General features: G+C 39.5%; 1 protein-coding gene across 1 annotated transcript; it reads right to left on the reverse strand.

The window, feature by feature from the left end:
- Positions 1 to 9510: 9510 nt before the first annotated feature.
- Positions 9511 to 10458, reverse strand: LOC136969225 (uncharacterized). Its single transcript, XM_067263315.1, has one exon. It carries the CDS (start codon positions 10456 to 10458, stop codon positions 9511 to 9513), a length of 948 nt encoding a protein of 315 aa, XP_067119416.1.
- Between the last annotated feature and the right edge of the window lie 6688 nt (positions 10459 to 17146).

The following is a 17146-nucleotide window of genomic DNA, read 5'->3' on the forward strand; positions in this document are numbered from 1 at the left end:
CAGGCCAAGCTGCGCCACAACACATGGTATAAATAAATACATAAATAAATAACAATAAATAGAATAAAATAAAACAGAAAAAAAAACCATAAAACCGATAACAAAAATATATAACAATTAAAATGTATATAGCAACGATATGTAAATATAAATAAATAAACAACTAAATCTGTTTATAAATATTTGTGACTTTTATAAAGTTCAATAATTTATCAACATTTGGCCTCTGGCCCAAAATCTCTTTAAAACTTGCATTTCCAAAATGCTGCCTACAAATCCTTTCAAAAGCAGTGCAATCGCTCAGTATGTGCTTAACACTTACAGTACAATTGCAATATTGACACACAGGCTGGTCATCACCCTTCAAAAGGTATTGATGAGTCAGTTGAGTGTGTCCAATTCTCAAACGAGTAAGAATGACCTCGGATCTCCTGTCATAGGGTTTCTTCTGTGTCCAATTTTCTATCATAGGTTTGATCTCGTGTAGTTTATTGTAGAGACTTGTCCATTCCACACATTTTGCCATCTCTCCTCTAGTCTTTTTAAAAATGACTAGCTTCAAGTCGCCTCCTTCAATATGCATTGTATGCTGAAAAGGACTTGCTGACTTTGCAGCTGCGTCAGCTTCTTCATTCCTCTTATACCTACATGGCCTAAGACCCAACAAAATTTTATAGAGAAATTCCTTGCAAAAAGATGGCAAATCAGCTTATGAATTTTAATCACTATGGAGTGAAAACTAGGTTCATACGAGATCAAAGCCTGAAGTGCACTAACTGAGTCAGTGTAAATCACGCAGCAACGATGACCTTTCCTATTTATATACTTTAGGCTAAATAAATAGCCTGCAACTCCGCAGTAAAAATGGAAAAATTCGATGCTATTTGTTCTGCCACGATTTCATCCTGGCAAACAAAAGCTAAGCCAACATAGTCATCCGATTTAGATCCATCTGTGTATATAGGAATTAAATTCCTGTCACAAAGTTGAAGTTCTGCGAAGTTGAATTTCTACGTCTATAGACGTAGTCTGAAGTGGTTTCTTTTAAAAACTGCTTTAAACTTAAATCAACATTTATCACTGTAATTAACCAAAGTGAAATACTATTAACCTCAACCTGTAAAATTTTGCTTGTGTCCAGGTCAATCGTGCTGCTTAAATTCTCCATTCTTATGTCAAATGTAGAGACACTACTTGAAAGAGCTGCAAATTGTCTTTTCAGCTGAGTATCTGTACAATCAGCTGAAAGTTTATTCTACGATCTCTGTTTAATGTAATAAAAAAAGAGACAACTGTTCTCTCCTAAGAGATAGTAAAGGCTCATGAGCATCCACATACAAACTTTGAACAGGAGAGGTTCGAAATGCACCAGTGCACAAACGCAATGCTTGATAGTGGATTAGATCCAGCATCTGAAGAGTAGGTTCTCGCGCAGAGCCATATACAATGCATCCATAATCCAGCTTAGAGCAAACAAGGGCCCTATAAATCCTGAGCATAGAACATTTGTCTGCTCCCCAGGATGAGCAGCAGAGTACCTTTAAAAAGTTCAAAGCTTTTAAATATCTACTCTTCAAATTACGCAAGTGTGGCAAGAACGTCAATTTCTGGTCAAACACAAACCAAGAAACTTAGCCTCATTGACCATTGGGATTTTCACTCCATTTAGGTAAATTTTAGGATCCAGGTGCAAACCACGCCTTCGGCAAAAGTGGATGCACGAGGTCTTCTCTGCATTAAAAGTAAAACCATTGATCTTAAACCAATTGTCTATCCGATTTAGAGAGGTTTGCAGTTGTCTCTCAATAAAACTCATGTTAGTAGACTGACAGGAGATCTGAAAGTCATCCACATACAAGAAGTGTTTCACACTGGAAGGAAGACACTTAGCTATGCTATTAATTTTGATTAGGAACAGAGTCACACTCAAAACACAACCTTGAGGAACACCTTCTTCTTGTGTGTAAAGCCTAGATACAGGGTTGCCAATCCTAACTTAGAATCTTCGATTCTGCAAGAAGTTTTTTATAAAAATTGGCAAATTACCCCGCTTATTCGAATTTGTGCAGATCACAGAGTATCCCGTATCGCCAACAGCGATCATAGGCCTTCTCTATATCGAAAAACACAGACACTAAGTGCTGTCGTCTAATAAACGCTTCGCGTATAGATGTTTCAAGGTTTACTAAATTGTCTGTGGTACTTCTGTTCCTACAAAATCCACTCTGATGTGGTGAAAAGTAGTTCTTTTCCTCTAGGAGAAACATCAAGCATCTGTTTACCATTCTCTCAAAAAGTTTGCAGAGACAACTCGTCAAAGAGATTGGTCTGTAATTACAGGGATTCTTACAGTCTTTTCCTGGCTTGGGAATGGGAATAATGATTGATAGCCTCCAAGAGTCAGGAAAAATATGTTCTGTCCATATTCTGTTAAACAGATTCAGAAGATTACCAAAGGAAATTGTTTGACAGATTTTTAATCATGCTATAGTGAATTTTATCCGGACCTACAGCAGTATTCCCGAGCGAAAGATCGCTGTTTGTAATTCGATTCTGGTGAATGGCACATTGTATTCCTCATTAGATGAAGAATGGAAATTTAAATTTTGTTTTTCTGTTTGGGCTTTATAAGCTTGAAAGTTCTTTGTATACATTATATTGCTGGATGAAGAAGAAAACGTTTCACCCATCAAATCAGCAATACCCTGTATGTCGACTGATTATTGTGCCATTATTTTCCAGCATGGACAGAGAGTGAGAAGCATATTTACCATTAATTTTATGGATTTTATCCCAGACTGCTTTTGAGCTGGTGGAAGATGTTATGCTAGATACATACTTCCTCCAAGAATCCCTTTGGCTTTGCCTTCTTATTTTTCTGGCATTTGCCTTTGCTTTTTTAAAAGCTAATCAAATTCTCAGCAGTGGGGTATCTTCTGAAAAATCCCCCATGCTTTCTTTTGCTTTTTAAATGCTGCCTCGCAATTCTGATCCCACCATGGTTTCGGATGCTTTGGATATCTGGTTGATGTTTTCCCCATTGTTTTTTCGGCTGCCTGAATAATACTAGAAGTGACAAATTCAACTGCGTCATTGATATCAGCAGCATTGACCATTTCCTCAGTGATGTTAGCCAAAGAGGAAAATGCAGGCCAATCTGCCGTTTCAAATTTCCAGCGTGGTGGACGGGCTGTTTCACAGCTTTCTCTGCCTCAATATTTTAAAAATATTGGGAAGTGGTCACTAGAGAGTGGATTAGATCCAACCTCCCATGTGAACGCTCGGGGGTGCAAATAATAGATCAATGGCAGTGAATGTTCTTGCTGGGGCGTGGAATTATGTCACATCTCCAGTATTAAATAAATACAGTTGGTGATTGCCTATAAATCTCTCAATGGCCCTGCCTCGACGATTTATGTCGGGACTGCCCCACATTGAATTGTGGCCATTGAAATCACCAAGTAAAAGGAATGGAGTCCGCAGTTGTTCAACCAAGGCATCCAATTCATCTTCATCGACTCTGACATCTGGTGGCAAGTATATGGAACAAACTGTGACAGTTACTCCAATTGAAATTCTGACTGCCACAGCTTGCAACTCTGTTCTTAATTGTACCGGTAAAAACGGGATGCGGTTTGAAACCAGTATAGCCACACCTCCACTGGCGCGATTGTGGCTATCATCATCCTTGCAATAGAGACCAAATCCTTTAAGGATATTTTTTTCTCCAGGTTTTAAATGTGTTTCGTGGAGTGCCACGCAGAGAGATGAGGTAGCTGATGTCAGGTGTTTTATGTCAGAGAAGTTATTGCAGAAACCATGACAGTTCCATTGGATTATTTTATAATCCATTATGTGTTTGAGGCAGCATTCTTTGCAAAAGTGTCCCTCTTCAATTTAACTGATGATTTTCCTTTTAGAGGCAATGTTGTTTGGGTCACCTCCAGTTTATTCTCTTCGTCAGAGATATCAGAAAACTCACTCATCGACTGAGTCTCCGATTTTTTGGATTTGGAGAGTGCTGCTTTCACTCTCTGTTTGTTTAGTGGGTTCTTACTCGCTTTTTTGGAACCCACATTCCTAGTTGTTATCCCAGTTTTTGGTAGAGGTGTTTTTGCTTTTGTACTCTCCTGTTCTCGTGTTTTCATAGATGGGAGTATTAAACATTTCGCATGGCGTGTAAGAGATTCACTTGGGGAGACAGAAATCTCTGTTTGAACCCCACGTGTGTTAGTAGATTTCAACATGGCAGCAAATGTCTTTTGTTGCATAGGTGCACTTAGACTGACCATGCGACGAGCCTCTGGATATGAGATGTTTTTCACAGTTTTTACCCGTTGGATCTCTTTTTCTCTTTGCCATGCAAGGCACTTTCGTGAGTAGGAAGGATGGGCATCTTTGCAGTTCACACAGTGTGGCGTACTTTTACATTCAGTACTGTTGTGTCCTTCAGTTCCACACTGTGCGCACAAGTTTTTGCCTCGACAAGAGGTCTGAGAATGTCCAAATTGCTGGCATTTAAAGCAACGCAGCGGATTTGGAATATACGGACGAACTGCGCAGCACAGATATCCTGCTGTAACGAAAGATGGCAATGTCGGGTTGTTGAATGTGATAATTAAATGTTTAGTGGGTATCAACTTGCCGTCTCGACGGATCAAAATGCGTCGGACAGAAGTAACACCTTGGTCCGAGAAACCGATCTGAATGTCTGATTCGTCTTCAGACATCAAGTCAATCTCAGATATCACACCACGTGATGAGTTCAAACTTCCGTGTGGTGTGACCGATATTCCCATGTCTCCAAGAGTTGTAATTGACAAAATCTTTGTTGTTTGTTGAGGAGAGGCTGTTTCTACAAGTAAGTCCCCTGACCTCAATTTTTGAATTTTTTTCAAATGCCCAATGGTTGATTCAAACAGCTTTTGAATCAAAAAGGGAAAATACTTAGCAAGGGGTCTTTCTCCAGTTGCATGTACTATTAAGTAAGCAGGTTGGCTGGAGGTCTTTTCTTTGGTCGCTTGAATTGAGTTTTTGCAATCCATATTTAAGAATGTATATTCAGCTCCTAGTGACCCCACCTACCATGGGGCCCAACAGGGGATGCCGTCACATGGGAGACTCCCATAGACCGTTGCACCAGGGTTTCCCAGGAGCTATACCCTCACAATGCAGTCAAGAAGAGCACACCTTGTCTGACGTGTCTGCCCGGTCTGCATCAATCGGTTGACTCCAAGCCGAGGTCAAGAATGACTCAACGACCAGCCGATTGACTCAAACGGAGCCTGATTTGAGCCTCCTGTTTATCCGAAGCAGGGCCAAAAGTGGACACACTTAAATTGTAAAATATAAATGATTTCTCTGTATTAATGAAAGTAAAAATAAAAAATCTTTCAAAATACTTTCAGGTTCACATTATTTCAAAAATTATTAATAACATAGAATAATTGCAAAAAACACTAAACTTATTACTTATAACACTTATTTACCTAAAAATTACTTATAAATACAACAAATTGAAATTTACTTGACAATTTTTGTGATTCGTATGTGTCATTTGACTACTACTCTCGTGAAACCTTTAGTTAAGGTTGGTTGGTTGGTAATAGTTTTTTGGCACAAAGGCAACACAGGCCAAGCTGCGCCACAACACATGGTATAAATAAATAAATAAATAAATAATAATAATAAATAGAATAAAATAGAACAAAATAAAACAACAGAAAAAAACCAAAAAAAAACATAGAACCGATAACAAAAATAAATAACAATTAAAGTGTATATAGTAACAAGGTATAAATATAAAATAAACAAACAACTAAATCTGTTTATAAATATTTGTAACTTTTAGAAAGTTTAGTAATTTATCAACATTTGGCCTCTGGCCCAAAATCTCGTTAAAACTTGCATTTCCAAAATGCTGCCTACGAATCCTTTCAGAGGCAGTGCAATTGCTCAGTATGTGCTTAACGCTTACAGTACAATTGCAATACTGACACACAGGCTGGTCATCACCCGTCAGAAGGTATTCATGAGTCAGTCGAGTGTGTCCAATTCTCAAACGAGTAAGAATGACCTCAGATCTCCTGTCATAAGGTTTCTTCTGTGTCCAATTTTCAATCACAGGTTTGATCTCGTGTAGTTTATTGTGGAATTGTGCGTTCCACACATTTTGCCATCTCTCCTCTAGTCGTTTTTTAACAACTAGCTTCAAGTCACCTCCTTCAACAAACATTGCATGCTGAGAAGGACCCGCTGACTTTGCAGCTGCATCAGCTGCTTCATTCCCTTTTATACCTACATGGCCTGGGACCCAACAAAATTTTACAAAAATATTACTCGCAATAAGATGGCAAAACAGTTTGCGAATTTTAATCACTATAGAGTGAGAACTAGGTTCATGTGAGATCAAAGCCTGAAGTGCACTAACTGAGTCGGTGTAAATAACACAGCGACGATGACCTTTACTAATTATATATTTTAAGGCTAGGTAAATAGCCTGCAACTCTGCAGTAAAGATGGAAGAATTCGATGCGATTTGTTCTGCCACAATCTCATCCTGGCAGACAAAGGCTGAGCCAACGTAATCAACCGATTTCGATCCATCAGTATAAATAGGAATTAAATTCCTGTCACAATGTTGAATTTCTGCAAAGTGCTGCCTATAGATGTAGTCCGGGGTAGATTCCTTAGGAAACTGCTTTAAGCTAAAGTCAACATTAATCACAGGAGTTGACCAAGGTGATATATTATCGACCTCGACCTGTGAAATGTTGCTTGTGTCCAGGTCAATCGTGCTGCTTACATTCTCCATTCTAATGTCAAATGTAGGGACACAACTTGGGCGAGCTGTAAATAATCTTTTCAGCTGAGTATCTGATACTCTACAATAAACTGAAGGTTTAGCCAGAGATTTCTGTTTAATGTAATAGAACAAAGACAACTGCTCTCTCCTGAGAGATAGTGGAGGCTCATAAGCATCCACGTACAAACTTTGAATAGGAGAAGTTCGAAATGCACCAGTGCACAAACGCAATGCTTGATGGTGGATTGGATCCAGCATCCGAAGAGTAGATTCTCGCGCAGAGCCATAAACAACACACCCATAATCCAGCTTAGAGCGAACGAGGGTTCTATATATCCTGAGCATAGAACATTTGTCTGCTCCCCAGGATGAGCAGCATAATACCTTTAAAAGGTTCAGAGATTTTAAACATCTACTCTTCAAATTGCGCAAGTGTGACAAGAACGTCAATTTTTGGTCAAACACGACACCCAAAAATTTTGCTTCATTGACCATTGGGATTTTAACCCCATTTAGGTGAATTTCAGGGTCCAGGTGCAAACCACGCCTTCGGCAAAAGTGAATGCACGAGGTCTTCTCTACGTTAAAACTGAAACCATTGGTCTTGGACCAATTGTCAATGCGATTCAGAGAGGTTTGCAGTTGTCTTTCAATAAAACTCATGTTAGTAGACTGACAGGAGATCTGAAAGTCATCCACATACAAGGAGTGTTTCACACTGGGAGGAAGACACTTAGCTATGCTATTAATTTTGATTAGGAACAGAGTCACACTCAGAATAGAACCTTGAGGAACACCCTCTTCTTGTGTGAAAGGCCTAGACAAAGTGTTGCCCATCCTGACTTGGAATCTTCGATTCTGCAAGAAGTTTTTTATAAAAATTGGCAGATTACCCCGCAGTCCAAATTCATGAAGATCACGGAGTATTCCATATCGCCAACAGCGATCATAAGCCTTCTCTATATCGAAAAACACAGACACTAAGTGCTGTCGTCTTACAAACGCTTCGCGTATAGATGTTTCAAGGTTTACTAGATTGTCTGTGGTACTTCTGTTCCTACGAAATCCACTCTGATGTGGTGAAAAGTAGTTCTTTTCCTCTAGGAGGAACATCAGGCGTCTGTTTACCATTCTCTCGAAAAGTTTGCAGAGACAACTAGTCAGAGAAATTGGTCTATAATTAGAGGGATTCTTGCAGTCTTTACCTGGCTTGGGAATGGGAATTATGATAGATAGCCTCCAAGAGTCAGGGAAAGTATGTTCTGTCCATATTCTGTTGAACAGATTTAGAAGGTTACTAAGGGAATTGTCTGACAGATTTTTAATCATGCTGTAATGGATTTTATCCGGACCTACAGCAGTATTCCCCGAGCGTGAAATTGCTGTACATAGTTCTATTCTGCTGAATGGCACATTATATTCCTCATTAGATGGGGAGTGGAAGTTTAGATATTGTTTTTCACTTTGGACTTTATAAGCCTGGAAATTTGTTGTGTACATAATATTGCTGGATGAAGACGAAAATGTTTCACCCAACAAATCAGCAATACCTTTTATGTCACTGATTATTGTGCCATTATTTTCCAGCATGGACAGAGAGTGAGAAGCATATTTCCCATTAATTTTATGGATTTTATCCCAGACTGCTTTTGAGCTGGTGGAAGATGTTATGCTAGAAACATACTTCCTCCAGGAATCCCTTTGGCTTTGCCTCCTTATTTTTCTGGCATTTGCCTTTGCTTTTTTAAAAGCTATCAAATTCTCAGCAGTGGGGTATCTTCTGAAAATCCCCCATGCTTTCTTTTGTTTTTTAAATGCTGCCTCACAATTCTGATCCCACCATGGTTTCGGATGTTTTGGATATCTGGTTGATGTTATCCCCATTGTTTTTTCGGCTGCCTCAATAATACTAGAAGTGACAAATTCAACTGCATCATTGATACCAGCAGCATTGACCATTTCCTCAGTGATGTTAGCCAGAGAGGAAAATGCAGGCCAATCTGCCGTTTCAAATTTCCAGCGTGGTGGACGGGCTGTTTCACAGCTTTCTCTGCCTCGATATTTTAAAAATATTGGGAAGTGGTCACTAGAGAGTGGATTAGATCCAACCTCCCATGTAAACGCTGAAAACAGATTCGGGGTTGCTAATGATAGGTCAATGGCAGTGAATGTTCTTGTTGGGGCATGGAAGTATGTCACTTCTCCAGTATTAAATAAATACAGTTGGTGATTGCCTATAAACCTCTCAATGGCCCTGCCTCGACGGTTTATGTCAAGACTGCCCCACATTGGATTGTGGCCATTGAAATCACCGAGTAAAAGGAATGGAGTCGGCAGTTGTTCAACCAAGGCATCCAATTCATCTTCATCGACTCTGACATCTGGTGGCAAGTATATGGAACAAACTGTGACAGTTACTCCAATAGATATTCTGACTGCCACAGCTTGCAGCTCTGTTGTTATTTGTACCGGTAAGGACGGTATGCAGTTTGAAACCAGTATAGCCACACCTCCACTGGCGCGGTTGTGGCTATCATCATCCTTGCGGTAGAGTCCAAACCCTTTTAAAGATATTTTTTCTCCAGGTTTTAAATGTGTTTCCTGGAGTGCCACGCAGAGAGATGTGGTAGGTGATGTCAAGTGTTTAACGTCAGAGAAGTTGTTGCGGAAACCACGACAGTTCCACTGAATTATTTTATAATCCATTATGTGTTTGATACAGCATTCTTTGCAAAGGTGTCCCTCTTCAATTTAACTGATGATTTTCCTTTTAAAGGCGATGTTGTTTGGGTCACCTCCAGTTTATTCTCTTCGTCAGAGATATCAGAGAACTCACTCATCGACTGAGCCTCCGATTTTTTGGATTTGGAGAGTGCTGCTTTCACTCTCTGTTTGTTTAGTGGGTTCTTACTCGCTTTTTTGGAACCCACATTCCTAGTTGTTATCCCAGTTTTTGGTAGAGGTGTTTTTGCTTTTGTACTTTCCTGTTCTGGTGTTTTCATAGATGAGAGTATTAAACATTTCGCATGGCGTGTAAAAGATTCACTTGGGGATACAGAAATCTCTGTTTGAACCCCACATGTGTTAGTAGATTTCACCACGGCAGCAAATGTCTTTTGTTGCATAGGTGCACTTGGAGTGACCATACGACGAGCCTCTGGATATGAGATGTTTTTCATAGTTTTTACCCGTTGGATCTCTTTTTCTCTTTGCCATGCGGTACACTTTCGTGAGTAGGAAGGATGGGCATCTTTGCAGTTCACACAGTGTGGCGTACTTTTACATTCAGTACTGTTGTGACCTTCAGTTCCACACTGTGCGCACAAGTTTTTGCCTCGACAAGAGGTCTGGGAATGTCCAAATCGCTGGCATTTAAAGCAACGCAGCGGATTTGGAATATACGGACGAACTGCGCAGCGCAGATATCCTGCTGTAACGAAAGATGGCAGTGTCGGGTTGTTGAATGTTATAATTAAATGTTTAGTGGGTATCAACTTGCCGTCTCGACGGATCGAAATGCGTCGGACAGAAGTGACACCTTGGTCCGAGAGGCCGATCTGAATGTCTGATTCGTCTTCAGACATCAAGTCAAACTCAGATATCACACCACGTGATGAGTTCAAACTTCCGTGTGGTGTGACCGATATTCCCATGTCTCCAAGAGTTGTAATTGACAAAAGCTTTGTTGTTTGTTGAGGAGAGGCTGTTTCTACAAGTAAGTCCCCTGACCTCAATTTTTGAATTTTTTTCAAATGCCCAATGGTTGATTCAAACAGCTTTTGAATCAAAAAGGGGGAACACTTAGCAAGGGGTTTTTCTCCAGTTGCATGCACTATTAAGTAAGATACGGTATATATATGTACATAAATAACAATAAAAATGAACAAAACAAAAAACAAAAAACCAATAACAAAAATATACAACAGTTAAACTGTGTATAACAACAACATGTATATGGATATAAATAAATAAATAATTAAATTTCTTTATAAATATTTGTAACTTTTAGAAAGTTCAATAATTTATCAACATTTGGCCTCTGGCCCAAAATCTCTTTAAAACTTGCATTTCCAAAATGCTGCCTACGAATCCGTTCAGAGGCGATGCAATTGCTCAGTATGTGCTTAACACTTACATTACAGTTGCAATACTGACATACAGGCTGGTCATCACCCTTCAAAAGGTATTGATGAGTCAGTCGAGTATGTCCAATTCTCAAACGAGTAAGAATGACCTCAGATCTCCTGTCATAAGGTTTCTTCTGTGTCCAATTTTCTATCACAGGTTTGATCTCGTGTAGTTTATTGTGGACTTGTGCGTTCCACACATTTTGCCATCTCTCCTCTAGTCGTTTTTTAACAACTAGCTTCAAGTCACCTCCTTCAATATGCATTGTATGCTGAGAAGGACTTGCTGACTTTGCAGCTGCGTCAGCTTCTTCATTCCCTCTTATACCTACATGGCCTGGGACCCAACAAAATTTTATAGAGAAATTCCTCGCAAAAAGATGGCAAATCAGCTTACGAATTTTAATCACTATGGAGTGAAAACTAGGTTCATACGAGATCAAAGCCTGAAGTGCACTAACTGAGTCAGTGTAAATCACGCAGCAACGATGACCTTTCCTATTTATATACTTTAGGGCTAAATAAATAGCCTGCAACTCCGCAGTAAAAATGGAAGAATTCGGTGCTATTTGTTCTGCCACGATTTCATCCTGGCAAACAAAGGCTAAGCCAACATAGTCATCCGATTTAGATCCATCGGTGTATATAGGAATTAAATTCCTGTCACGATGTTGAATTTCTGCGAAGTGCTGTCTATAAACGTAGTCTGGGGTGGTTTCTTTTAGAAACTGCTTTAAGCTTAAATCAACGTTTATCACAGGAATTGACCAAGGTGATATATTATCGACCTCGACCTGCGAAATGTTGCTTGTGTCCAGGTCAATCGTGCTGCTTACATTCTCCATTCTTATGTCAAATGTAGGGACACTACTTGGGCGAGCTGCAAATAATCTCCTCAGCTGACTATCTGAACAATCAGCTAAAAGTTTATTTTGAGATCTCTGTTTAATGTAATAAAAAAGAGACAACTGTTCTCTCCTAAGAGATAGTGGAGGCTCATGAGCATCCACATACAAACTTTGTACAGGAGAAGTTCGAAATGCACCAGTGCACAAACGCAATGCTTGATGGTGGATTGGATCCAGCATCCGAAGAGTAGATTCACGTGTAGAGCCATACACAACGCACCCATAGTCCAGCTTAGAGCGAACAAGGGCCCTATAAATCCTGAGCATAGAACATTTGTCTGCTCCCCAGGATGAGCAGCACAATACCTTTAACAGGTTTAAAGCTTTTAAACATCTACTCTTCAAATTGCGCAAGTGTGGTAAGAACGTCAATTTATGGTCAAACACGACACCCAAAAATTTTGCTTCGTTGACCATTGGGATTTTAACCCCATTTAGGTGAATTTCAGGGTCCAGGTGCAAACCACGCCTTCGGCAAAAGTGGATGCACGAGGTCTTCTCTACGTTAAAACTGAAACCATTGGTCTTGGACCAATTGTCTATTCGATTTAAGGAGGTTTGCAGTTGTCTCTCAATAAAACCCATGTTACTAGACTGACAGGAAATCTGAAAGTCATCCACATACAGAGAGTGTTTCACACTGGGAGGAAGACAGTTAGTTATACTGTTAATTTTTATTAGGAACAGAGTTACACTCAAAATAGAACCTTGAGGGACACCCTCTTCTTGTGTGAAAGGCCTAGACAAAGTGTTGCCCATCCTGACTTGGAATCTTCGATTCTGTAGGAAGTTTTTTATAAAAATTGGCAAATTACCCCGCAATCCGAATTTGTGCAGATCACGGAGTATCCCGTATCGCCAACAGCGATCGTAGGCCTTCTCTATATCGAAAAACACAGACACTAAGTGCTGTCGTCTAATAAACGCTTCGCGTATAGATGTTTCAAGGTTTACTAAATTGTCTGTGGTACTTCTGTTCCTACGAAATCCACTCTGATGTGGTGAAAAGTAGTTCTTTTCCTCTAGGAGGAACATCAAACGTCTGTTGACCATTCTCTCGAAAAGTTTGCAGAGACAACTAGTCAGAGAAATTGGTCTATAATTAGAGGGATTCTTGCAGTCTTTACCTGGCTTGGGAATGGGAATAATAATTGATAGCCTCCAAGAGTCAGGGAAAATACATTCTGTCCATATTCTGTTAAACAGATTCAGAAGGTTACTAAGGGAATTGCCTGACAGATTTTTAATCATGCTGTAATGGATTTTATCCGGCCCTACAGCAGTATTCCCCGAGCGAGAGATTGCAGTACATAGTTCTATTCTGCTGAATGGCACATTATATTCCTCATCAGATGGGGAGTGGAAGTTTAGATATTGTTTTTCACTTTGGACTTTATAAGCCTGGAAATCCCTTGTATACATAATATTGCTGGATGAAGACGAAAATGTTTCACCCAACAAATCAGCAATACCTTTTATGTCACTGATTATTGTGCCATTACTTTCCAGCATGGACAGAGAGTGAGAAGCATATTTTCCATTAATTTTATGGATTTTATCCCAGACTGCTTTTGAGCTGGTGGAAGATGTTATGCTAGAAACATACTTCCTCCAAGAGTCCCTTTGGCTTTGCCTTCTTATTTTTCTGGCATTAGCCTTTGCTTTCTTAAAAGCAACCAAATTGTTAGCAGTGGGGTATCTTCTGAAAATCCCCCATGCTTTCTTTTGCTTTTTAAATGCTGCCTCGCAATTTTGATCCCACCATGGTTTCGGATGTTTTGGATATCTGGTTGACGTTTTCCCCATTGTTTTTTCGGCTGCCTGAATAATACTGGAAGTGACAACTTCGACTGCATCATTGATATCGGCAGTATTGACCATTTCCTCAGTGATATTAGCCAAAGAAGAAAATGCAGGCCAATCTGCCGTTTCAAATTTCCAGCGTGGTGGACGGGCTGTTTCACAGCTTCCTCTGCCTCTATATTTTAAAAATATTGGAAAGTGGTCACTGGAAAGTGGATTAGATCCAACCTCCCATGTAAACGCTGAAAACAGATTTGGACTAGCTAATGTCAAATCAATGGCAGTAAATGTTCTTGTTGGGGCGTGGAAGTATGTCACTTCTCCAGTATTAAATAAATACAGTTGGTGATTGCCAATAAATCTCTCAATGGCCCTGCCTCGACGGTTAATGTCGGGACTGCCCCACATTGGATTGTGGCCATTGAAATCACCAAGTAGAATAAACGGAGTCGGCAGTTGTTCAACCAAGTCATCCAATTCATTTTCATTGACTCTGACATCTGGTGGCAAGTATATGGAACAAACTGTGACAGTTACTCCAATTGAAATTCTGACTGCCACAGCTTGCAGTTCTGTTCTTATTTGTACTGGTAAGGAAGGGATGCGGTTTGAAACCAGTACAGCCACACCTCCACTAGCGCGGGTGTGGCTATCATCATCCTTACGGTAAAGATCAAATCCTTTTAAAGAAATTCTTTCTCCAGGTTTTAGATGTGTTTCCTGGAGTGCCACGCAGAGAGATGAGGTAGAGTATGTCAGGTGTTTAACGTCAGAGAAGTTGTTGCGGAAACCACGACAGTTCCATTGGATTATTTTATAATCCATTATGTGTTTGAGGTAGCATTCTTTGCGAGGGTATCCCTCTTTAATTTAACAGGGGGTCGCCGTCACATGGGAGACTCCCATAGACCGTCGCACCAGGGTTTCCCAGGAGCTATACCCTCACAATGCAGTCAAGAAGAGCACACCTTGTCTGACGTGTCTGCCCGGTCTGCATCGATCGGTTGACTCCAAGCCGAGGTCAAGAATGACTCAACGACCAGCCGATTGACTCAAACGGAGCCTGATTTGAGCCTCCTGTTTATCCGAAGCAGGGGCCAAAGCAGTGTGTTGGGGACGTTATGTTGCCCCTCAACTACCAGAATCCCCCTTTCCGGCATACGGGCCACCACGCACGGCAAACACGTGGGTGGGCGTTCAGATCCCAGCGATGATAAAGAAGAGATTACTAAACCATCTCTGGGAGGTCCCCTCACCACGGACAGGAACCCACATCGAGGGGCAAATTTGCAGACAAATTAAAATTGAACAAGGTCAAATTAATTTGTCAATTTTTCCAATTAACCAAACCTTATTAATTGATCGACTGTTATAGTATTATTGCCAACTGAAATTATAAGGGTTGTTTAAGGTTAAACGAGACTTTGGGCCTATAATTTGAAAAGTAACTGTAGCATGATAAAACCGGGAGGAATATCATTATTCATCCAAAGTTTTCGGTAGCAAGTATGACATATTTTGCACATGCATAGCAGTTTTAGTGATCATGAGTAAAGGTAATGTGTCCACAATGGTGGAACAGCAGTGCATAATCAAATTTCTTGTGAAGGAAAGCATTAAACCTGCTGAAATTTTGAGAAGATTTGCCTACGATAGCTTTTGTTCCTGAGACTGTGCCAGAGTGTATGAATGATGTCAACAATTTGGTAAAGGATGAGAGCTGATGACAAGAGGAGCACACTGACATATTTGTCCAACTGAAGTAATGCCAATGAATATTGCACAAGTTGAGCAAGTTATTCTGGCGAACCAGCGAGTAACCATCATATACATTGCAGAGGAAGTGTCCATCAGCATCAGTAGTGTTGAGAAAATCATCCACAAGCACTTTTACTGTTTTGCAAGATGTGTCCCAGATGGCTTCCCCGACAGCTGACATGTGATCAGAAATGGGTATGCAAGGAGACATGTGAGCAGCTTCTGAATTAGTTTTGTATAGAGGGTGATTAGCTCCCAGCGATTATCATTTGTTTGGGTCCCTTAAAGAGAACCTGTGAGGAACGAAATTCCAGACAGATGATGAACTGCAGCAAGTTGTCTAGTGCTGGCTATGATGTCAGCCCATTTCTTTCTACAAGAAAGGTATCAGGGACTTACCCTGCCGCTGGGAACAGTGTCTACATAGAGATGGAGGGTATTTTAAAAAATTGATGTAGTTCATACATTCCTTTTGGTCTGTATAAATTGAAGTCTTGTTTAACCTTGAATGACTTGTACAACAGGTTATCTGAATAAACTGAATTTGTAATGTGTTCATAAAACTTTGTTCAATTTTGTCAGTTTTGTTGTGTTATATATAGTTGAGAATGTCTGAAATATACAAATGAAAATATTAATAAAAATTAGTAATTTGAGATATGCTGGTGTAATTTGAGATATGCTGGTGGCCCAACACACATACAAAGTCTTGTATGTGTGTTGTTAATAATTATTGGTGATGCACATGATTGGTATTACATAAAAGTGTTAATCCTTTCGTCCCGAGTGGTACACATAGGTACCACAAGTATTCTAAGTACCTGAAATCTAGAAAATGCATTACAAAGGAATATTGTACCATATCGGGATTTTGCATTATCACCAAGGGACTGGCAACTGTAGACGAAGTTTGAGTCGTTCACTTAAAGTATACTACACGTGTATCATTGAAAGATTTCCTTTCTTGAGTATCTTTGTTAAAAATTCATAGTTTTCATTGTCTATACTAGTAAAATTTTATATATTTTAGAAGATTTATATGTATAATCCTTCTCAATATTCAGGTAAATAGATTTAACTCTTAGTTTCGTTTTTATTTTGCTATTTTTTCATGTGGTACACATAAGTACCAGCCAGATTGTTTAATGGTACACATATGTACCAAGAGGTCTTAAGATGAACACATTTTTATTTCAGTATTAAAATGAAAAGAACAATATTTTTACAGAAGACCTTCAATTGTACGGATGATTATATTTCTGACATTTCTGTTTCATCTTCCAATGAATATGAACTGACTAATAATGGGACAGAAAGTGAAAGTGAATACAACTCTAGCAAAGATGATCTTGGAAAACCTTCAACATTTAAAAGCTGTCAAGTATATGTGGAAGATTCAGAAACTAGTTTCTCTATTAATTGTGAACAACAAGATATTTCTAATCAGAGTTCTCTCAATCATCTTATTCATTGGACAGTTTCAGATGATTTATTTGAGCCTGCTAAAATCATCCCTCCTGAAAAGTAGTAAACTGCTTGTGGACATCACAAAGCAATGAAGTCCATTGAAAATATTTCATAAAGGTTTCCCTCATTCTCTATATTTACATATGGCGAATTATACTAATCAGCATCTTCTGAAGCTAAACAAATCTAAGAAAAAGAGAAAAACTAAATGATAAAGGTGAAATCCAGAAAATGTTAGGGTGTATGCTCATAATGTCATATAACCACCTTCCTAGCCT

This window comes from Centruroides vittatus, unplaced genomic scaffold, assembly GCF_030686945.1.
Source record: "Centruroides vittatus isolate TY-2023 unplaced genomic scaffold, ASM3068694v2 contig_1768, whole genome shotgun sequence".
NCBI lineage: Eukaryota > Metazoa > Arthropoda > Arachnida > Scorpiones > Buthidae > Centruroides > Centruroides vittatus.

Bases quoted from the DNA above. Each gene is read 5' to 3' on its own strand.
- LOC136969225 (XM_067263315.1), bottom strand. From the start codon at position 10,458: ATGGGAATATCGGTCACACCACACGGAAGTTTGAACTCATCACGTGGT.